Source organism: Gavialis gangeticus, unplaced genomic scaffold (assembly GCF_001723915.1).
Source record: "Gavialis gangeticus isolate Ggan-Ray unplaced genomic scaffold, GavGan_comp1, whole genome shotgun sequence".
Classification (NCBI taxonomy): Eukaryota; Metazoa; Chordata; order Crocodylia; family Gavialidae; genus Gavialis; species Gavialis gangeticus.
The window spans coordinates 47,962,624-47,986,507 of record NW_017729032.1 but is presented as its reverse complement, the minus strand read 5'-3'; the positions used below and the strand labels follow the sequence as shown (position 1 = coordinate 47,986,507).

General features: G+C 43.5%; 1 protein-coding gene across 3 annotated transcripts in view; it reads right to left on the bottom strand.

Moving 5' to 3' along the window:
* Nucleotides 1-23,884, bottom strand: part of MTUS2 (microtubule associated tumor suppressor candidate 2) — a 410,713-nt gene that overhangs the window by 32,108 nt on the left and 354,721 nt on the right. For all 3 annotated transcript variants that reach the window (XM_019525083.1, XM_019525084.1, XM_019525085.1), the window contains 2 exons: nucleotides 9,907-10,121; nucleotides 2,009-2,114 (listed from right to left, as the gene is read on the bottom strand). In XM_019525083.1, the coding sequence (XP_019380628.1) occupies nucleotides 2,009-2,114; nucleotides 9,907-10,121 (321 nt within the window). The remainder of the gene's footprint in view (nucleotides 1-2,008; nucleotides 2,115-9,906; nucleotides 10,122-23,884) is intronic.

The following is a 23,884-nucleotide window of genomic DNA, read 5'->3' as shown; positions in this document are numbered from 1 at the left end:
TGACCTCCTGGGGTGCCAAGGAACAAACTAAGCATTCCTCTGCCTGTCTGGCAGATGTATTTCAAAAATAGCTACTGGATCAGGCCTCACAGAAAACACAGTGAGGAGGAAGTGATTTTTGTCCAGTAGCTAGGCTAGAGCATCTACCTGGGATGGAGGAGATCCAGTTTCAAGCCTTTCTCTGCCTGATTAGGAGAAACCACGTGGACCCAGATAACCCAAAAGTACCAGGGCTAAATAATTTGGCTTTTAGGCACTATAATAACACAAATAAATAATAATAATAAAATAACAAGACTGAGGTTCAGCACTATAGTGCATAACTTTTAGTTGTCCTTCCAGCTACTGGAATTGCTGACTCCAACTTAGAGGCTCAACTACTCTGTACAAGGCACAGGGAAGAGCGGGGCTTCTAAAGATACATGTGAAAAGCACAATCCAGTGCCACGCAGAGACATCTGAGTTAGTCCTGAACCAGCTCTGCCTGGGTTACCAGAGCCAGGCTGCTGCTTCTGGTACAAAGCTAGCTTGTTTAGAGCTAGCTCAGGTATACTACCACACAACACCAGGGTACTGTACATTATGTTCTAAACATGGGATTTGCAGAAGACACACAATGAGCAGGACAAGAGGAAATAAGGAGATGTTGTAATTTGAAGCCTTTCCACTTAAAAGGGAGGGGCATGCCTACCTCCTTTCAGAGTTCACAGCCAGGAACCCCATTTGGGAGTGAGGCATCTAAAGCAGGTCAGCCCATTCTGACAATCAGGAAGAAAGACTCCCCTACCATCTGAACCAGTATCTCAGTGGTTAAGTACTCTCCTGTTCCTCCACTACCTGAGGGGCCTTGAATCCACATGTCTTACTTCCTCATAGTGTCCACAAAGCTATAAAATAACCTGGGGTGGGGCTTTCTCAGGTTGTCTTGTAAAAACAGTACTGTTTTATATAAAATAATTAAATATTCCTTGGATCAAGGACCAGAATCCATGTCTCCACCTCCCAACCCCTGGATGAATGCGCTAAGCACCTGGCTGGAGAAGCACACTCAGCCTCTTGCTTTCTGGTTCAGTAAATATACAATGCACTTGGCATCCTGCAAGGTCTGGCTCCACACTATACTGACATGCATATTTTAATGCTCCAACCCTCGCTGCCATAAAAGCAACTGTCCTTTCATTATTCAGGGATCAAAACATTGTGCATGTGCTATATCCGTCAGTCTGTTATGTAGTGCATCAGTCTGTAGAAAAACCCCTGCTGTTGAACAGTAACATTTGGGTCACTGAATTAGTCTCACTGTCCCTCTTATATATAATAGAAGAAAAGAAGGCAATTATTTTTAGAAAATGAAAGGAGGGGAAACAGTGACTAAGCAGGACTATGAGTCTGTCAAAAGCCACTCTGTGGTGACAATGCATGTACACGTGCCATGCATCTGTATGGGGTCATTGGCTGATTAGACAGCAGCTGTTCAAGGTAGCTTGTTCCTACCTCAATAGCTCTTATTAGGGTAACGTTAACTCTGCCCGGTGTATCACCAAATCTCTCTTTGTTGTTTCTTCCCCATTTGAGGGAGAAGTAGCTGAGAGCAGTTCGGGGGAGGGAACTGTAGTGTGGGCATGCTGTCTGGGTCTCCTGTGTTCCATGATAGGTTCAGGGAAAAAATCAGAAAATAAGAGATATGATTTCCTTCTGTTTTAATCAGCTGCAAATTTGACTAGAATTGGCAATTAACTGTTCATGCATGTTCTAAGGTGCTTCTCTACTCTCATCCTCAGCAGGAAAGACTGTTTATAAAGGTTTATAGGTTTTGTTTTTTCCCTGTTTATCAGCCTGCCAAAGTACAACTATACCGGTAGTATATTCACTCCAAAGTTAGAGGGCTAAGGTTATATGACAACTACTATTTTCTCATCATGAAAAAGCTTCAGGCCTGTGACATCTCCCAGCAATGCCCAGCTCTAGGACTGGTGTGGCTCTGTTCATATAAATGCCATAGGGTTACCTTGAACCTTACTGTCATGCTCATCCTGGAGTACTGCAATGGCAATGGTATGGCTATTTTCCACCTCTAACACTGAGGCTTCATGAGTGGCTGTAATATCTTCTACCTGTTCAAATGACAACAAATGATGTTATGGATACAAAAATATAAGTGCTATGGAGAACTCATACGAGAAACTATCAGAAAGCTTCAGTGAGCTAGAAAATTTCAGATGACATGCATAAAGTGCAGCCATTCTTAAACATTATTAACTTCAATGATTCATTATAGAAAGTGTACTGTGATTCCCTGAATGAAGGCATGTGGGCACTACTGCCTGTTCTGCTGCTCCTAGAACTTAGTGGTTATAATAATGATGCGAAGAAAAGAACAGGTTGAAAACATCTTAGATGACAAGGCTGTTTACAGGATGGTCAGAAATCACAGCATTCCACTAACTGATATGTTTTTAATAAACCAGAATTTTCCCTACAATCAAACAAAATCACATTTTCAAGACGTGCTAGGTTTACTGACCTGGAGTATTCTACTATAATTATTTTTATTATTAATCCTTTGAATTAACTTCAGAGGAAAAGGCCAAAGCATCATTCATATTTCTAAATATTTATTTATAGAAAGGCTAAATATATGACCTAGAGACATATATAATTATTTGCAATCAGTCACTTTAAGTGAGAAATAATTTTTTATACAGTAATCATTACACATTCCTACTTCCAACTAGAATGCTCAGATGTTTATTAACCTAATCCGAATAAGTCAATGAGACAGTTTATGGGACAGCTGGTCAGTGTATATGCTCAAGCAGTTTCAAATTAGTGCTGGAGTAATTAAGAAATGACAGTAACTCCAGTCAGCATCCCTCCCTGCTCTCAAACTGACCACTGAAAGCGTTCCTATGGAGGAACAGCTACTGCACAAACAGAACACACAGGTATGCAAATGGAAAAAAGAAAGCTGCACGATATACCTAACAGGAAACCTTTCAATGGCCTATGCTCACAAAACACACCTGTTATTGCTGTATCAGAAAAGTGAATCATTTGTTCAATCACATCTTTCAGCATATGTCATGACAATAAGACAAAGCAAGATTGCACATTTTTTCCTGATATATCCATAAAACCAAGGGGAGAGAATATAAAGAGAACAGGTCATTTGTGGTATTAGGCCAATTCAGTCATTCAATAGGCAAGGACATGGATACATTAAAAATGGTTTGAATTGTAGCTTATTCTTTAGTTCACTGGTGGATCTCACATTTATTTGTTTTGTATATGATATTGGCAAAAATGACACACACATACACAAGACCAAAGAGAATATTGCTTTATTGTCGAATCTTTTCTTAGCACTAGAGGTAAGCATAATCTAGAATATGATATAGCTGTGTTTTGAAACAATTAGTGCAAAATAGCACTTATAAGAAATCTCCCAGTCAAATGCTGTGCAACCTCACCTATATATTTCCAACAACAAACAGTTATCTTCCCACTCAGAAAACATTAAATATCACAATAAGATTGCTTCTTGTGACAGGAGTAATCATGCAATTACCCGGCACATGGAACTCAGGAGTCACTTCTACCTTTTTCTCTCCTCCTTTACAATTTAGTGCCTTTAATGTTCTTGAAAGCTGTTAAACTGACAACTGTGAAAATTAAGACTCTGGGAAGACCTGAACTCTAGACATATGATGAATTTATGCAACATAAAGAGCAACCTTCCTTTATGTTTGTCAAAATAAGAAATGGACAGACATCATATAGCCCTACTCATTTGATATTAGTGTAAATTATCCCTGGAAAAATCAGCAGTAAAAATACACAGGTTTAAATTACATTGTAGTTGTTAAATGTCCATAGCTTATCTCAGGGTAGCTGTTTGCACCTGTCCCCCTGCTACTAGTCATGAGGTACTTTACTAGGAACTTCTGCATGTGGCTAAACCAGGGAAGCTGGTCTTTCCACTCTAGACCCCAGACTAATTGCTATCAGTGAATGAAACCAATGTAAGCTATGCCAGTGGAATAGTGTTGTCTATGCTTATTTATGGCATAGACACACCATAGACCATATCTCTGGAGAGATAAGCCTCTCCAGATGGTTGTAGCCTGGAGCTGGAGGAACACCTCTTTTATTAAACTCCCTATTCATTAAAACCTTGGTCTATCATGGTACCAATTGAAATGATGGTTTCAGTTGTTGTAGACAACTGTTCTAGAGGAAATGGACTAGGACCATTAGCTCATGTGATGCAGACTGTTGAGAAACTATTAGTGGGAATGAGGTCTGGCTTTCATTACCCAGTGATATAATGGGGAAAAGCTCTGTATCTTATTTCCAGTTTCCTGGGCCTTTTGATATCCTTTGGAAGAGTTTCTGATTACCATACATAAAGGACTACATAAGTCATTTGCTCTTCTGGGCTTTGAGAATTATAATGATCTTGTTTTCTAATCCTACATGTTCTCTCATATTATTCTGTCATATGGAGTATTAAACAATCTTATTTTTATAGTGAAATAGCTGTTAACTGTGAAAGCACTTCATTTGCACAGCTGCTTTATCTACAATTAATATTAAATTATAGAAGAAGAGTCACAGTTTTTCAGAATCAATATTGCTTCACTTTATTAAACTATTCAAAATGTCTATCTTTGCTCACAGAACAGGTGCCAAATTTCCAATAAAATTAGAAAAGGGTTGCACTTACACTGAAAAATGTGCATTTAGCTTGGAATTTGAAATAATACAAAATCATCTTAACAATAATGTGAAAGAAACTGCCATGGTTAAGCCCTGTTAATAATGAAAAGTGGGACTCTGTTGTTGAACCACCGTATAAGTCTGAGTGAGAAGTGAACTTGTCTCATCAAGCTGGTAATGACATGTGAATGTCACCAACTCCATCCTGAAGATATATCCTGCTGGTGTGTGTGTCTTTCTAAGCACTACCAGGGTTTTTACTTCACTCTTGCTTAAATATTTTTCATGTCTTAATTGTTTTCTTTATGAACCACACACTACTACTACGATAATATAAAGTTTCTAAAAGCTAGAAGTGGTCAACTTCGTCTTCTGTCTTTTGAGCAAGTTATTCACAGAATCCTAGAAAATTAGGGCTGGAAGCAGCCTCAGGAGGTCATCTAGTCCAACCCCCTGCCCAAAGTAGGACCAGCCCCAACTAGATCATTCCAGCCAATGACTCAGATAAGCCTTTCAGGTGGGCCAGGTCTAAGGGACTGGCGTGCAGATGGGCCGGGCTTGGAATTATCATTGGTGAAGGACGTGGTAGGTAATTTAGAATAGGCTTTAAGGGAAGCAATATGAGCGTCTTACACATGAAAGACTATACGGAGGCCAGCCCTTGTTAGGCTGGACCAAAGGGGTGCTAACACCCTGGGGTGTGGGGAGAGAAAGCACCAGTAAGAATGGCTCCTCAACTGAACTGAGAGCTTATAACTCAAACAATAAGATGTGGCAGACAAGAACATGGTTCACTGGACGGTTGGGGAAGTGAGCTGTGCTTCTCTCGACAGCGTGCAATAATGTGCCCTGAGGGCCACAGTGCAGGAGTCATCGCTGGCATGCTGTAGAGTTTTTTATAGGGTGCTTTGTGATTGCTGTGTGAGAGGGCCCAGAGCAGATGTTTCTGTAGATTGTTTTGGGCAAGTGGAGGAAAGTAGGAAAAACACAATGACTTGAGAGGCCCCTTCCATATTCACTTTGTCTCTGGTTCCCCTTATTCTTCCAGTTTGGCCTTCACCTTGCAACTTTTCACAGCAGGTGGTCTGCCATCTTTTTATCTAGCTTTGCTCTTTATGAAATGGATTTACCTCACATGACAGTTGTAAGGCTTATTGAAGTAATATGGAGAAGAGGCTCAAACTGGAGAAGGCCAGTGAGTTGTAGAATAATGTGTATGAGTGTGAGGTCCAGGGAGAAGATGGGAAACTTTTGGAACCCTGCAATTCATCTCTACGCTGGATTTATTTTTTAAATCCTCTAACTTACTGTTTTAGAAACATACTGAACTGACACTCTGGAGAGTAATTCATATTTCTACAGAGCACATTGAGAGCCTTAGGTGGAATAAAAGCAAAGTATTCCCCTTTCTGCAGTGGTTAACATTGGTGACCTGAATCTATTTGTGGTGAGATGGATTTTTCTGACCCACTACATAGAAAGAGTCCAGAATATCCCTATTCTCAAACACCTCAAGGCCTCCAACAAGTGTAATTTTGTGTTTATCACAGACAATGATTACTGGATAATGAAGCAGAGAAGAAAGTAAATGTGGTTTCCTTTGTTATGAGACAGACCAAAAGAATGTGCGATGTGATTCATTTCCAGAGTAGGCATGTGGGTACAGAAATATATTCAGCTGCCTATTTTTAAAAGGATTTTTTATTTCTGCTATTGCAGCTTATGAACGTGGTGAAATTCATCTCTGGAGAAGAAGAACCCAGTGCAAAAAACACACATTGCTAAAATGTAACGTAAGATATTAAACTGAGGGAGCTCAGTACCCTACAGGATTGGGCCACGAGCATTTATATCCAGACTAGGCAGAGAAAATGAAAATATGCTGTGGAATCGTAAATTCACTCCTGATAGAGGTACTGGCCAATGAGTCCTGCCCACAGGAAGATAAAGTCCAGAGTGGCTTGGGCAACCCCAGTTCCATTTTGTGACACTTTATGAGGTTTCCAAATTTATGTCCCACTTGTGAATAGAATAAAAACCTTCTGAATGCTGTTGCTTTTTAGATCATAAAATCCATGTTTTCAGTGTGGGGCTCCCTCTTGCTGACTGGAGAAATGACTACAAAACTCTGGGCCTCAGAAGCCTTCTTGTTGAATGTTTTGTGGAATGTGTTGTGAATGTTTCTCATTTAATTGGAGAAATTCTGGCTCCAATTAAATGAGATATTTTGATGAAAATATATTTTTGTCTGCAATTTTCTATAACAATCCATGCAAAACCCTCTATGAATATAATACCCTAGGCTTCCCTGATAATTGTCCCTTCTGGCAGAAAGATACAGGGAGAGAAGAAAAGGATAGAGATTCAGGGTCCAAACCATATGGATCTTTAAGATGAATAAAGACAGCAACGTATGACTTCATAGGGGCTGTTGGGGGTCTCCTGGCTCTTAAACTACTCCTGCTATCCTAACAGCAGGCACAACATAGGGAGCTAAAAAGGGCCCAAGGAACAGTGCATATACTCAGATTTCCAGTTGGACATCCTTCCAGTCTAAGAGCAGTGACAGAGAGCAACCTCTCCATAACTCTAAGCTTGCTCTTCAACACTCCAGCATCACATCATAAACAACTGGTGTAAAGTAGTGCTGTGTCTGGATACAGGGGGAGCATGCAGTACAGCATAAAAGCAGGAGAAAAGGGAAAATGGGGAAGCTCCACTAAGAACCCTGTAAAGGATCCCAGAATGTAAAAAGGGGAATGTCTGAATAGTGAAATTTCTTCAGAAAGAGTAACTGCTAGACCACCTAGGACCACTGGAACTGGCAGAAGTAGGGGAAGGAAAAAGAAGCAACTATTTGTGATACTGGAAGACTTAAACTGAAAATAGGCTGATGATCATGCTTTTAAAATAGCAGAGCGAGAGACTCTGAATGTCTTTTGTGTTCAAGCGGGTGGGAGAAGCCTGGAGAATTAGGGCCTGGAACAAAGAGGAGTGTTTGGCACAGCCTTACCTTTATTGCATGAATGGGCATTAGTGTTGCTGATTGACCTGCAGTGGCGTAACAGAGTTGGCACCTGGGGCAAACCCTGTGGGAAGGTAGAGGTAGGAGGGTGGCGCATGGCTCCAAGAATGGGGAGACCTGGGTTCCAAGAGCTGTGAGGGGGATGCCAAGTTTCAAGAGTGGGGCTGAGGGGGCAGCAGCCTTACCCATGATGGGACTCCTACACAGTCCCAGCTGAGCTGCTGCTGTCTTCATGAATGCTCTACCTGTCCTGGCTGTTGCTCTTAAAGCAGCAGCAGCAGCAGGGAATGGTTTTGGAGTTCCTGGCATGGCACCGCTGCCAGGGCCTGGCTCCGTAGGTTCAGGGGTGATTCTGATCCCCTTCTAACTTGACACCCAGGGCAGGTGTCCCTCTTGCCCACCCCTAGTTATGCTACTGTCGACCTATAACAAACTGGGATCTGAGAAAGGTAGATAACAGTCAAATCCCAGTGCAACCTGTCTGACCAAAGTCAGCTTATCCTATAACCAAACAGATCGAACTGAGCAGAATCAAAGCAGCGTCCATCTCAACAGCCCATCAAGCTCCCTGGAAATAACTGGAAACACTGAAAGAACTATCTAAAGAAAAAATATGACAAAACCCTTAAATCCCCCAGCCATAAAAACCTGCCCTACATTACTGAAGAATCACTAATACCTGTCAGTATGCAGACATGGCAGAGCAGACAACCTTAACAAGCTGAAAGGCCTCACAACACAAAAGTGGAAAAGAAATAGCTTAGCATAGATTTTAACAGGTGAAAGAAAGAAGATAAAGAAACATTCTAGCTTCAGACACAAAGACCTTTTGAAAGAGACTTTTCCAACACCTATCACATATTGGAAAATCACATTCAGCCAAAAGAAGTTAAACTGCATGGGGTAAAACAGTCCAGACGTGAACACCTTTCTGTCACTGTTGGAAGAATTTGAAATTAACCACGACAACAAAAGGATGCAGCAATTCAGAAAGGTTATAACCCAGAGAAGGCATTTCTAACACCTCTAAGCACTATCAAAATCTTTTACAGGAGACAGAAAGAAAGATAACATCCTTAATGAAGACATTTAGTAGAATGAACCTGCCATCAGAGGTTGTTGGTTCTTCAACTGTGGAGGAAAAAAACAACATATAATACAACTTCGGGCCCCGTGGATTTTTCCAAGCAAATATCTACCTTTTGTCAACATATCCTTTTTTCATAGTACAACTACAGTGGAGTGTTACAGCTGTCTGGTGGAGCAACCCTTTGGGTGTTAGCCTCAGTTTTGCATTTTCCACTGTTTTCTTTCTCTGTGTGCCAGTTCAGTGTCAGGTCACAGCATGGTACAGCAGCCCAGCTCAAGGGCAGCCCTCTTTAGATCCTTCGTAAGGAACTAAATGCTGAAAAGAAAATCTGCTTCCTCCTACTTTGTACTTCTGTCCTCATCCCAGGGTCTCTAAGTGATTTACATTATATTAGGCACAGAAGGTAAATACATTGGGTATTTTCACATGTGCTCCGGGAGGCATAGTTGCTAATTAAAAGTGCCTGAGTCGCAGCGGATGGGCACTGAACTAAATCTCATCAAACGAGCTTTAATTAAAACGCTCTGCCACCACTTTTCAGCGTGGGGATGCTGATACATGTGACAGTAGTCTGCTGAAGCATGTGATGCTAGACTCTGCTGGAGCGCATCTGCTGGAGTGTGTGACATTGGGCAATTCACTTCACTGTTCTTTTTTTAATTGTATCATTTGAAATAAAAATGGGCAAAATTCTTCCAGGTAGTATGTTGCTCCGTATGTAGCATCATCTGAGTAAACAGGGATAAGCTACCATTTGCTGGATGTAAGCAGTGGGGACAGGACAGGACAGGACTGAGCCCAGTCTTTATACAGGGTATTTCACAGGAGAGCCATTCATAAAGCATTTTATAATGTGGGACCTCAAGGTCGTGTTGTATAACTCTGAAGTATGAACTTTTCTTTAGATAAGGGAGCTAACAAACCTAGATCTATTCATTTGTGACTTGTGACTCATGTTACAGCTTGTGACTCATATCATCATACTGGAGAAGGTCAATACAGTCAGCTGTCCTGTCACCTACACTTAATTTAAACTGATTTAGCCTCCTCATGTGAACAATTTATGGCTGACCTGTTCCTGGTGCTGACACTTGATTCTCATGAGTTGAAGCTTGTTTTCTTCTTGTAGATGTTCTAGTTCACTGCTGTATTGTAACTGCAGCCTGTCCTCAAGGGCTTGCAGCTCTTCTTGCTGTTGCCAGTGAAGCTTCCTCACCTCATCCTCAAATCGCTTCTCCAGCTCCTCTTTCTCTTTTTGTAATTTTTCACACCGTGCTGTGTTGAGGGCTGTTGAGACAAAACAGGACAATCAACCACACCTTACCCTGTAAGCTCGGGGAGGCAGGCCTTGTCTCTTTTTTGACAGTGCCTAGTACAGTGGGTTCTTGGTTTATGCCAGGGTTTCCCAGGCACTACTGTAATATTGAATAGGAGACTGGATTTCCTCTACTGCCTGTTGAGACACACATGCAGTTCCCTGTCAAACTGATTCGGCCTACAGGAGAAATTGGGACATGGAAAGAAACTAAATGGCATAAATCTGGTTCAGAAATAAATTACCTATAGAGGAGAAGATCATTAGTTTAAAGCTGCTTTTATATTACCAGGTTTGTGTGCTTCTTGAGACTAAGGAAAATACATGAAAGGGCCAAATAGAAGGCAATAACTGTTAATGGGACTTCCATGCTCATCACAATTATTCTTCTATGTTAACAGAAGTAAGCAGGTGCAGAAGTGATAGAGAACTCTACAAAGTTGCATCAGCTTATTTCCAGGAATTTGACTCTAAGCCTATGGATACTGAATGTAACAAAGCAAATAAAGAGAGAGGGTTTTTAATTGTACTACGAATTTCCTTTCCCTAAGAACCCTGCCATAGGCATAGCTGGTTTGGAAGAAGCATCAGTTTCTGAGTAGCATGGCTGTACTGGTCATCCATGCCGCCGCCTTCTTTCAAGTAACAATCACAAGATTGCTGACCTGCCTGATGGTGTAAATCTGGGCAGTGGATGCTGTGGCATCTCTGGGTGAACAAAGTTAATGCTGTTTCATGAATCCACTTGCTTTATAATTCCCATATCACATTTTTGTGATTTCAAGGTAAGTATTTTTATTGCTGTTTGTGCTTGTGTCTTGTCACTCAGTTCATCAGATCTCATTTTTCAGACTGAAGTGGCCAGGATAGCTCATGTAGAAACAACTCGCACAGATTTAAACTAGCTAGCTAGTATTGATGGCACAATAGAGGTAGCAGCACAGAGCTCAGGGAAGGCTAACTACTGAAGTAACTCATTCTTCGCTGGGTGCTGCAGCCTGCACTGAACTCCATGTTGCTGTGTTTGTACAGCTAGTTTAAAGCTAGCTCAGGTATTTCTCCAGGACCTGCAGCTCCTGAAATCTAAATACTCCCTTAGGTACTGCCAATTTTCTGCAAGTATTTTCCATTTTTACTGAGGCACTTCAAAATGGCTTTGAACACAGATTATCCAGTCAGAAACAAGGTATCTTTTGGGAGTTGGAAATGTGTTGGGATAAAGTAAGAATGGTCCTAGACTCTGCTTAATTCCCCGGCTAGTCTTGAAACTTAAACCCAGTTAACTTTTTTTAAATCTTGTTTTCCTTTTCCATGAACTTCTGCAGCTCTTGCTTTCAGCTGGCAATCCTAAATGCTGAGATACTGAAAAAAGTCTGTCTAGAACAAAAAGGTACTGAACCTCTCATGAAAAATCCCATTTGCAATACATCCAACCCACCATGAGATAGGTACCCATGTCATTTATATATTCTAGAAATCCCTTTATGATTCTGTGATTCTCTATCATTTCCGCCTGCAGAAGAAACATAGGAATGGCAAACTGATCCAGGAAACTGTGTTTGCACTCCCAGGGCACATCCAGATGAGTGTGGATGTGTGGTATGCAGTGCCACAAATCCATTTGCAGTGTTGCACACACAGGTATCCCCCATGCTTCTAATCAGCAGTGCAGGGGCAGGGGTTGACCCTGGGAAATCCCAGGGTCAAGTTAACCCACGCCTTAAAAAAGTGGGGTGGAGTACATGGCAGCAGTGTGCACCGCCAGAAACCAGAGTCTGGGCAGCTGGAGCCACACTCTTTCCCCACTCCTCCTGGCTCCTGGCATGCTGGAGGAGCCAGGGACAACTAAAGGAGTGGAGATGCTCTGGCCCAGCAGCCAGGGCCTTTCTCAGGAGTAGCAAGCCTCTGTGTCTGCTGACACACGCTCCTCTCAAATGTGCCACACTGCTTTTGTCACACTGTTTTTTCCTACCAAGATTTCCTGGTAGCAAAATTTGTTTTAACATTCTGGGAGTGTGTTTTGTGGCACTGCAAAGAGGTTTGTGGCACCACAAACCACACATGCCTGCACATCTGGATGTAGCCACAGAATCCAGAGGCCCTATTTAGCTGGTGGGATAGGAACTGCCAAAGATCAGGCCCTAGGAAGATGTGGTCCAGTTTCCTGAGGTCCACAGAAGACTTTTGATTGACTTAAGTAGGGTCCAGTAAGGTGTAATAAGATTCCAGCAGCTTGGAACATCTGCACAGAAGACCTGTCCCTGTTAACTATGCTTCAGGCTTGAATCTTCATGCCTGCCTTCTGTCTTTGTACGCTAATGCCCTCTTTTGTTGGGGGATGACAATATGGAGTAGAACATGCACATATTAATGATTTCAAGGTCATCATATGTTCTACAAGAATTAACTGGCAGAGTTCCCAAGGGAATGATACCCTGCAAAGAAGCTGGCTCCCCATGCCACCACTTACTCTCAGCCAGGGCCATCTCAAAAGCCAGTCCCTTAACCCTAGGTTGTTGGGGGTTTTTTTACAGCTGACATTTCACAGGACTGGAGAGAGTGGGTGGATGCTGCTATCCGGGGTCTATTCCCTTTCCTATGACAGCTTTTAGACCACTGAAATAGAGTTCCTGCTCTTTCCAGAACCTCAGTAACACTATAGGTAGAGGGAAGATGGAACTGACCAAATTAAGCATGTAAAATCAAAGTATCCAGCAGATAAAGTCCTACCACATATCGGGCATGTCTACATGTGATGCCATGTTGCCATAGTGATGCACTAAAGCAACGTAGTGACCACATGCATTTACATGTGACCAACAGCTATTTTGTTGTAGAAGTGCGCTCCCTCACGATAGCACACTGCTACAGTGATGTAGTGACTAAAAATAATGGTGTACCCAGTGTATGCTGCAGTATGGGCTGCTACTATGCTGTGCTTTAGTACTTCCAAAAGGGCAGTAGCAATGTCACTGTACAGGCACATGTAGATGTGCCCATCATGTACCTAACGTAGAACATCAGCAATTTATATATTTTTTCTCTTGGGGGATTTGTATTATAACTTTAAATGCAGTCTCATTTGTTGAGTGGTTGTATTCTGTGACATTCCATATCAGTTTTCCATTGTTATATAAAACTATGGAAGAGCAGAAATACAAAGAGATCAAGCTTCAGGCTCTGGATTCATTATAATTGAAACCAACCCAGGCTTTAAATTGGACCTGCAATGAAACATATCTTTCAACAGATTCTCTAATAAGATTACACAACACAGAGGACATGGCAAAAAATATGTGTGTTTTGAACTAGAGGAAACTAATTCTTTAAAAAAACACCCCACACATAATACAAAAACCCAACAAACCCCCTACATACAAAGCAAGTGAAGAGGTCTGAATAGAGAGCTTGCAAATTTTGCTAATGAGCCTGGATTTTGGTAATAGACACTGGGTGAGTCTACATGTGCAATTAATGTGCAGTAAGGTTACTGCGTGCTAATATAAGGTGCAGTAAACTGTGCCTGGGAGTATGTTTACATGTGTGCCCTGATGGGCGCAGATTTGCTTCTAACAGTAGCACACGGAGTCACTGCTCATGTGACACTAAGCTCTTATTTTTTTAAGCAGAAGAAAATTGCTACGCAACATTTTCTAAATGCTTCGCCAATGTGAATTAAATGCCAGCAAGATCAGAACTTAGTGAAAGATGCTATAGAAAAAAAGATATAATGTGCCAAATTCTCAGACGGAGGAAATCAGTACACTAATGTTGATTTACACTAGCTGAGAGTGTAATTTATATATTAGAAGCATTACATAAATACAGTAAGATACAGCTTAGGTTAGACAAGCAATTCATTCAATACAACAGGTAAGATAGTAACCATGAATATTTTAATATATAGAAGCTTCGTTTTGCCCTTTAGAAGACCCTTACCTATGAACTTTAAAATACCATGTGATTCTTTTGTGTGCAATACCCAAAATTCAACCAAGAGGATCATTCTTTTCTTTCTAGACCTCTTTGGGAAGCTCTGACTATATTAAGTGTTATCAGAGCTAAACTTCTTCCAAATATAATGCAGATTTAACACCTATATAAGTCTCTTGGTGATTCTACATTCATCTGCTTCCCTACTGTGGCATCTTGGCTTTTTAGGTTATGAAATGAATTCCTGGTCATCATTAAATGGAAGGAATTTGACCCAACAGTATTTGAGGTTCATCTGTAATTGATCTGACAGAAAGGGTGATCTGTGTAGTGACTTAGCAAGGTGTTCTTTTCCTGTGCTGAGGAGAGGTCACCTTTCTTCTCTTGTGCCTCTCTGTAAGGTGCACACACAATGCTTTTGAGGAAATCAGGGGACTGGTCCCTGCTAGAGGAAGGGCTAAATAGCCAGGAGAAACTGGGTGCATCTATACATGCAATGGCACAGTTTGTGCTGGGAGTCTATTGCTCCTGGGCTCCATATTTGCACTTGCGCCCAGGACTGCAGCATGTTGAGCTGGGGCCAAGCAGCCCCAGTTTACAGGACACTGGGAATCAGTCTGCCAGCCTGGGGATGCTCTGACCTGGTTCAACTTGCTGTGGAGGGGCTGACTGGGGCATGAGGGTGCTACAGTGTAGAGCTAGCTGGAGTTAATTAGTTTGCTCCGGCCTAATAGCACCGCACGTGTACATGGTGATATTTTCTTGTGGAGCTAATTAGTAAATGTCTCATGCAGATGCACCCACAGAATAGAGGACAGGGTGGGACCACTGGATGATTTAGTCTAGGGAGGAGAAGACTAAGGGGAGAGTCAACAACAGCCTCCAAATACAAAAAGCATTGTTACAAAGAGAATAATGATTTTAGTGACAGGATGAGAAGTAATGGGCTTACACTGCAGCAGGGGAGATTTAGATGAGATATTAGGAAGAGTTTTTTTAGTTAGGGTGGCTAAGCACTGGAACTGATGACTTTGGAGAAGTTGCGGAATTTCCTTCATTGGAAATTAAGTCCAGGATAGATAAATATTTATCACAGATGGTATAGATGGGGATGATCCTGTTCTGGGCAGGGGGAGGGATATGGAGAGATTGTCTATTTCAGCCTTTGGCTTGTAAGTCAAATGTGGCCTTCAGAGCCTTGGAATCTGGCCTGTGGGATTCTTGAAAGGTTTGGAAATTTGGCAGTGGGGGACCAGTGGCACTAATGCTCCCACCCCTTCCTACTACCAAAATCCTAAAACCCATGGGGTGGATCATATCTGGACCATAAGCCTCCCCACACAGAGCCAGGTTAGCTCCAGGCCATGCCCCTACCCTCTGTGTGGTTGGGTTGAGGCTGTGCCATACACCCTTCCCCTGTGCAGCTAGCCTGGGCTGTTTTCTTCCCCATGCCCCTCCCATCATGGGTCTACACCATGCTTCGTTCCCTCTGGCCAACTAGGTTGGGCCTGGTTGGATCCCTGCACCTGTGAGATTGATTTGGGCCTGGGCCATGCCCCTTCCCTTTGCGGGGATGGGCCAAATCCCTTTCTGTCCTGCCAGCTAGGTTGGGGCCAGGCATGCCCCTTTCCTCCTGTGGGGTTTGACCATGCTCCCTCCCTCCCTCCATGGGGCTGGATTGGGGCTGGGTCCCTCACGCCCCCTGCCATGAAGGTGGGTTGGGGCTGGGTCAAGCCCCAGAATCAGGGACATGCTGCCTCCGCCACGCTTCACATGGCCAGATGCCAGGGTCTTGCTGTCCCTGTCCAGGCCACCAGATTGGGTCCGCCGACTGGACCTGGCCTGCACAGGGACCAGATAACTTTTCAATCAAAGAGTCTGATCAAGCTATTGAAGCAAAGAGCCTGCCCTCCATCCCTGTGCCCCCCCCCCCCCGCCAATTCCTGTACAAATCAATGGGAGCTGAGGGCTCCCATACCTTCCTAGATCACGTTTCATGTTAATTACAATAATATGACAGCTTGTAGTAATGTATAGCCTGTGAGTGGGGGTAGGTGGAAATGCTTAGATACTTATCAAAATAGAAAACTTTCACATATTTGAACGCAAAAGAGTGTACACACGTATGTGTAGTGCTTGTGTCCAGGTCTCTGGGACAAATCATGTAGTTCTTATTTAACAAGAGGGACTGGCCTGCTGGACAAAAAGGTTGCGCACCACTAGTCTAGCTAATTTCCTATGATTCTATATCTGTCTCCCATGGCTAATAGAGCTGGTTGGGTGTGGAGAGCACATACTTGGCACCCAACGAAGAGCTTCCACTCTATGATCTCCACTGGACCAGTCAGGAGGAGTTCTGGTTGAGAATGAATCATGTACACTTCTGTTTTAGCACTGGCCACAGTATTATATGCACAACCCAGCCCAATATATATTTCATGAAAATGTACAAAGCACAAAATATATAGCACAACAGCATTGGGGCAAGATCAGAGGGAAGCTATGTTTACTGCTAACCAACAGCAACTTCAGGAATGCCGTAACTAATGCAAAATTTCAAAAACCTCAGCTGCTGTGGAGACTACAGCAGCCACTAATGTGGTAACAAAATATAAACCACATCATACTGAAAGGATTTAACACTGGATTTTTTTTCCCTGTGGATGTTTTAGTTGTGGTTCACAGGCTGTATGTGACTTTGATTTAAAGTGACACTTACTGGGTTGGCAACCTGCTCTAGGTTAAATCACGGTAGTTGACATCATTGCTCCGCAGATTTCTAGCACCAATCTCATGTTATTTCCCTTTCTGACAGACTTATGGACTATTGTGCACAACAGACAATCAAAGCAGCTTTCAGGCCAATTTCAGAATGTGAGGAAAAGCTAAAGGTCATGGATGGAATGACACTCTTGCACTTTTTGCACCATACTGAATTTAGCAACAAATCTAGACTCACTGGCTTAGTGCATTTTTTATAATCAATGCCTGCCTTCTCGAGGGAATTACTAGACTGGGTCTTGATGACAGTGAACTCTTATACAGTTTATTTATTTCTGATACCAGGGCTGTCTCTACAGTCACTGTTCAGAGATAACAATCCACATATCTTTGTACTATGTGTAGACTCCTCCTTTTTTACTTACGACTGCCACTGTAGATTCACAGAAATCTCACAGGCTTTATTCAGATTCAGCTTTTTTTCCTTTGATGGGAATCTTGTTAAATAAGGACTACATAATTTGTCTCAGAAACTTGGACATAAGTACTACACATACATGTGTGTATACTCTTTTGCATTCAGATAATCTGGTTTTCAATTCAAAATGTGAATGTTTTCTATTTTTCTAAGTATCTAGGCATTTCCACCTACCCCCACTCACATGCCATACTTTACTACAAGCTGTCACATTACTGTAATTAACTTGAAACGTGATCTAGGAAGGTATGGGGGCCCTCAGCAACCATTGATTTGTACTGGAATTGTGAGGGGGGGTGGGAACAGAAGGAGGCACTCATGGTCTGCCATGATCAGGCTCTGTGTTTCAATAGCTTTTCAGTAATGGCTGAAAGTGTACTTATTTAAAAATTGAAAAAAATGGGCTTCTTCATTCCACCACTGATGGAGTGGAGCATTGTACAAACACTGGCATTTCTGGCAAAATATATAAGCAAATGATACTTCATAAGAGAACAAATCAAATCCCCCTGTGTTCATAAAGATAGCTATGTGTTCATTTTCCATGTGTACCAGGAATGAAGAAATACTTCCCTATTTCACTTTACATTTAGACATAAGAGACCTAAAATGAATGATGCTTTAACAACAGCGGATATTTTTAACAGACAAGAATTCCTTTGAAATCATGATTTTAATAACTCTGGAATTAGGATTAAGTTTTATTCTTTTATTGCTTTGGATTTAGGAGTCCTGTTGGTATCCATTGTCAAGGTTGACTGAGGCAAAACAGAGCTATGTGCAACATGCTCAATTAAGCCCTAATGCAGTAATCTTGAGATATAACCTTTTCATAAACATCAAATGCTTTTACTGTACAAGTAGATTCCAGTCCACCCTGTCTAGTCTGGTATTGTTTTATTGGCTTATTCAGATGTTTGTATATGGGAAATCTTTAAAAGATAGTTCTTCTTTATGAGAAATTATGAACCAATGTACAAACTAATTAAGTACCCTGTAGTTATTATTTTTAAGTTATTGAGAGGCATTCCTTTTTACCCCTACAGAAGATATTCAAAATAGTCAATTCTCAGGTATGTTTTCTCGAATTCTTTACTTGTCAGTTTACCCTAAGATGGTTTTTCACACGTCAACCCTAACAAAAACATGTCATTCTTTTATTTGCAAAACAAGGTTGGTAGAATGAGAATTTGTACATCAGGCATACCGATATAATGAAGAGAATAAAAAAACCTTCCCTTTGTACTCACTGGGTGTGTCTACATGAGACACCCACTGAGCAGTTGTTTTTTTATTTTCATCATTCATGGTTGCCTGGTGATGCTTACTGCACAGTAGCTCATTACTTGGGCTGTGTGAGGCTTTGGTCCCTGATTCAATTTGGCAAAGAATCAGCCTGATTTGGCAGCTGGATCTCTGAATCCGAATTGAATCAGGAGACCCTTTAATCTCTCTGAATCGAATTGGAGAGATAAGGAAAGATTAGGAGATTCGGACATAGACACAGCTTTAAATGTTTTTCTCTACTTACCTTTAGGTAGCAGGGACTCGTGAATGCTGCAATGTTGGGGCGCATGGAGTGTCCCAGAGAAGCATGGGAGGCTGCCCAGCGCACTTGGGAGCAGACCCAGAAGTGGATCAGAAGCTCTTCCAGTCCACTTCTGGGTTTGCCAGGAAGCGCGCTGGGGGTCCCCCCCCACACCTCCCTGACTCAGTGACTGGTGCCTCCTAGGTTTGGGGGTGGCACCCAGGGTCCCCCCATAGCCAATCGCTGAGCCAGGGAGGCATGGGGGGGCTCCCCAGTGTGCTCCCCGGCAGACCCGGAAGTGGACTGGAAGTACTTCTGGTCCACTTCTGGGTTCGCCGCTGAGCATGTGGAGGCCCCCCCAACCCCACCTCCTGTGGGATGCTCCATTCATTCCAGCATCGCAGCAATTATGAGCCATGCCTGGTACCTCAATGTATGTAGAAAACGTTTAAAGCTGTGTCTAAGTCCAAATTGCTGATTCTCTGAATCAGCACCAAATCTTTGGATTCGGCCAAACTGAATCAGGGACAGTGATCCGAATCTACGAATTGAATCACTGTCCCTGATTTGGGCCGAATCCAAATCTGAACTGAATAGGACCCACTTCACACACCCCTACTCATTACTACTGCATAGTAGCTCATTACTACTGAGCAGTAGCGTCACATCATGGTTTGTACCTGGCGATGCTACTGTGCCTAAAGAGAAGCTTTAAAACTATTTTTTAAGAAATATAAAACTGCTAAAGGAAGCAGGTAAAGCAGATTATAAAACAGGATTTCCTGATACACTTCAGAACTACAGGAGTTCATCTTCTGTACATATGCACACATACCAAATGATGCCCTGCTGGTTAGTTTTTTTTTAATATCTTGTCATTGTGCGATATTTTTGTACGGTGGTGTGATGGTGTGCAATGAACATGTGCTATTATGCACATTTTCACTGTCTATGGATGGCTAGAAAATGCCATGCCAAGATTTTAAAAAACATTTCTACAAGTATTTTTAATAAAGAAAAAATGTATGGCTTGAAGCTCTGTGGACTTCCTCAGATTTCCTCGGGACTGAACTCAGTGCTGTTGTAAACATGCTATTTTGTAAGAATATAAGAGCAATAATCCTACACAGAACCATTTCAATGGAAAGTAGAAGTATGCTCTAGCCATGACTAAAGCCAATGGAATGTCTCCCTTTTCAATTCAGTGGTCATTGGATCAAACAAGTCTCTGAACTCTTTTAGGATGCTAGTCTTTGTCCCTTCCTGATGTTGATACATGAAGGCAGAAGGTTTCTAACATAAAACTAGCACTGAGCACTGTCACAGGATCACGTAGGTGACCTGTGCCTAAAAAAGGGTTAAGGACAGATGCCAATCACCAGGGCAGCCCAGCTGCTGGTTGCTGGGGCAACCATGTTGGTCAGGTGACCAGAAGGGGGCAGGGCCGGCCCTTATAAACAGCCCAGGCCGGAGCCTACTGGGCAGTTCCCTTCTGGCAGCTGGAGGAGCAAGAGCTCTGCAGTGGAGCTAAGCAGACTGATAGAATAAGTAGCTACACCGTGGTGCGGGCGGAAAGAACCCTGACTAGGAGGTTTTACTGGAAAGCCAGGTGGGGCCTGGACTTCAGGGTATAGCCAGAAGGCTTACTGTTGTGTTGTAGCCGGTTGGCTCGTGGTTTTGTGTTCCTTGTTTGATATTGTTAAACTGGAGGACCAGGTGAGGCTGTAGGGGTGCGAGGAGGCCTCATGGGAGCTCCCCAGTGGCCTGGGGGTTACTGGTGCCTGTAGGGGCACAGCAAGCGGTGCCAGGGGGGCACAGCTTGTGAGCGCCGGTGCGGTGCTGTATTTGGGGGGTGTTGACCCCAGCCCTGTGTGGGCAATAGATGGAAAAGCCCAAGTAGGGCAGAAGCCCCTAACGGTGGGTCAGGGGGCCAGGCACGGCTACGGCCACCTGAGCCCCGACTGTAGAAAGCACGGAGGCAGACCCAGTGGGGTGCTGCCAAAACACGGAGGCAGGCCCAGTGGGGTGCTGCCTGTATGGGTGAAGCCCCAACGGGGGTCAACCCCATTGAGACGCTCCCAGGCGAGGGCATGTACTGGAGAGAAGCCCCAGGAGGGGGCACACATAAGATTGATAAAAACCCCAGTTGGGCTGCAGACTGGACAGAGTCCCAGAGGGCTCGACAGTGGTGGGTGACCCCGAAGGGTCACAGGGGCCAGGTGGGGCTCAGGTGGCCTGAGCCCAATTAGAGAGAGTATTGTTAGTAAGCCTGAGAGGGCTAATGGCTAGAGGGTGGATGAGATAGAGTCCCAGAGGACTCTACAGTGGTTGGGGGACCCCGAAGGGTCACAGGGGCCAGGTAAGACTCAGGCCGCCTGAGCCCTACTGGAAAGAGTATTGTTCGGAAGTCCAAGAGGGCTACTGACTAGAGGGGCGCTGGTTGCGTGACAAGCCCAAGATGCCAGAGAAGGGGCGCTGGTTGCGTGACAAGCCCAAGGGCGTCTGGCAGGGCGCAGAAAGGAAAAGGACCAGATGACATCCGGAAGAGCTGCGAGGCTTGGGGCGTGCTAAAGGGGAGGTTGGAGGCACGCATAGCCCATAAGGCTGGGGTGCACCAGGTCACCCCATAGAGAGTAGGAGCCCAGATAGTTATAGCACCGTGTCCAGGTGGACTAAAGGCAGCCTCCTATATAAAACTATAAACCAACAAGACGTGGCAGGCGAGAATAAAGGGTGCTGGATCGCTAACTTGGCACGGCAGGAGGCACTAGCGGGATCATGGCCGCTCTTAGGCCCCACTCCGTGACAAGCACACCTACATGAAATGCTAATGTGCAGTAGCCTAATAATCCTGTGCAGTGGCGTGTCACAGCACAAACTGTGCTAATATGCTACTGCACAGTATTATTAGGCTAATGTGCAGTAGTGTCACCAAAAAGACGTTCGCCAGAGCTACTGTGCTGTAACTCCAGTTACTGCACATTTATTTAGTACTTGATTATACAAATACTAAATAAATGTGCAGTAACCACTGTGTATTAATGAACACATAGTTGCACCCACTATGTTGCCAAAGACAAGGAGAGCTCACTATTTGGGTTGTTGGAAAAGCAAATGCTGCTCAGCTCTTTAAACAGCTGCTGCACTGTAACTTGCACACTTGTGGAACTTGCCTGTGTAAAAGGTATAGGCTAGGAAAAGGAGGTGATGTCAGGGTGCTCTTATGTCGTTTTGATTACTGGATGGTCTGTAGGTCCCTTTGGACCTTTAGCATCCAGGTCAGATTTAGAGGGGAGCTCAGCGAGCTTTTATTTATAGAGGCTTTGAACTAGTGTCACCTTGGCTAAGTATAGACAGTCAAAAAGCCCAAGGCTGAAAAGATTAAGTCTTTGCAGGTTAGTTTAAGCTGCAAAAAATTGTATCAATAAGCAAATGAACAGATATTCCCTTTTGATTCAGGAAATGCAGCCACATGCCTGCAGTGGATCAAGCCAGAAGCCGGGTGGCGCTAAAGTACAGCTTTCTGGCACTTAGCCAGCAGGGGCTGTGTGTTTTCTTCCTCTTCCTGCTGCCCCTGAGGTCTCTGGGATTTGCAGTTTACAAGCACAGTATCAGGACTCTCTGCAGGGTTGCTTATCACTTTGTCTTCCTGCTTCCAGGTTCCTCTGGGATTTGTAGTCCACAGTCGCAGCCAGCAGTAAGTAAGCATGGAAGGACAACTATATACTTGGGGGAAGAGGAGTTTAATCCCATCTCCCTGGCCCCTGACCCCAGCCAGGGTTTGCCTGGGGAGGCCAGTGAGTCAGCCCTCACTGCTCCAGCTAGGGAGCAGGAGGGTAGGGCCAGCTCTGCTCTCTGGAGCAGACAGTACAACCCAGGTCTGCAAAGCATGCTGGGATGCTGGAGGACTCTGATTTAACTTGAACCAGGAAGGGGTTTGGGACAGAAATTTCATAAACCGGTTTGACCTAAATCAGTTAAGTCTGATATACTACATTCAACCAGGTTGCATACACCTTGCTGGGGTCATTTGACCCCAGTACTCTTTCCTGCCATGGCAGGGGGTTGGACTCGATGATCTGCTCAGGTCCCTTCCGCCCCTAGAAACTATGAAACTAGGTTTATCTTAAACCAGTTTTAGCCATTTGGAAACTGGTTTATGCACACTGAACTTCTGTTCTGTTACAGGTTTAAACCAGTTTCTGATCATTTAAACCAGTTTATGTGTAACTTGTGTCCCTAGCCCTTTGCAATGCCCTCCAGAGTTACCATGCCATGGCTGACAATCTGGCCATGCACTGAATGTTAGTCTTAGAACTACAGTCAGTGGTGAGGAGTCATAAACACATCAATGTTTCTAAGGAAGTATATAGAAACAGTCTCATAATTTTACTCTTTCCCAGCATCCTTTTCCTTTAACAGTCTTCCTTTAAAGTTTCAGGGGTGCAGCAGCAAAGCAATTAAGGCATCCTGTGCTCTGGAGGCCTGAATCCACACCTCAGCTGTGACTTATATTAGAGACTGTTCCCAGATGACTCAGCTACGAGAGGCCAACCGCACAGCCCCACAGCAGACTCCCAATCTCCCTCTATTATACCATCTTAAAGAACAGGTGGTTCATTCACTCTCCCTCCTAGAGGTCCTACCCTGCCCAGTGGAAAGGACTGGGATGTCTCAGAGAAACCTCCCTATCTTTGGTTGAGAAACCTGATGGTTGATAAATGTCCTTGAAAGTTTCTCTCTGGACAGAGAGCAGACAGCTGAGACTTTGTCTTAAGTTTGCTACAATAAGTGAGTCTAGGAACACAAACCATTTCAGATGTCTCTTGTTGCTTTAGGCAGAAGGCAAGATTAGAGGTGCACCATACAGACAAAAGCTTATGCATCTCTAATGCATAACAACCTGGTAAACCCTGCTGTGCACTCTCTGAAGACAGGCAGGATCAAAGCCAGACTCTTAGCAGTACACAGAACTTTAAAAGAAGAGACAGGTTTTGCCAACAGAACTCTTCAGATGTGCCCTGCCTGGAAAACAAACCTGGTATAGCAATTCCATTGAGAGGCTGGGGGGGGGG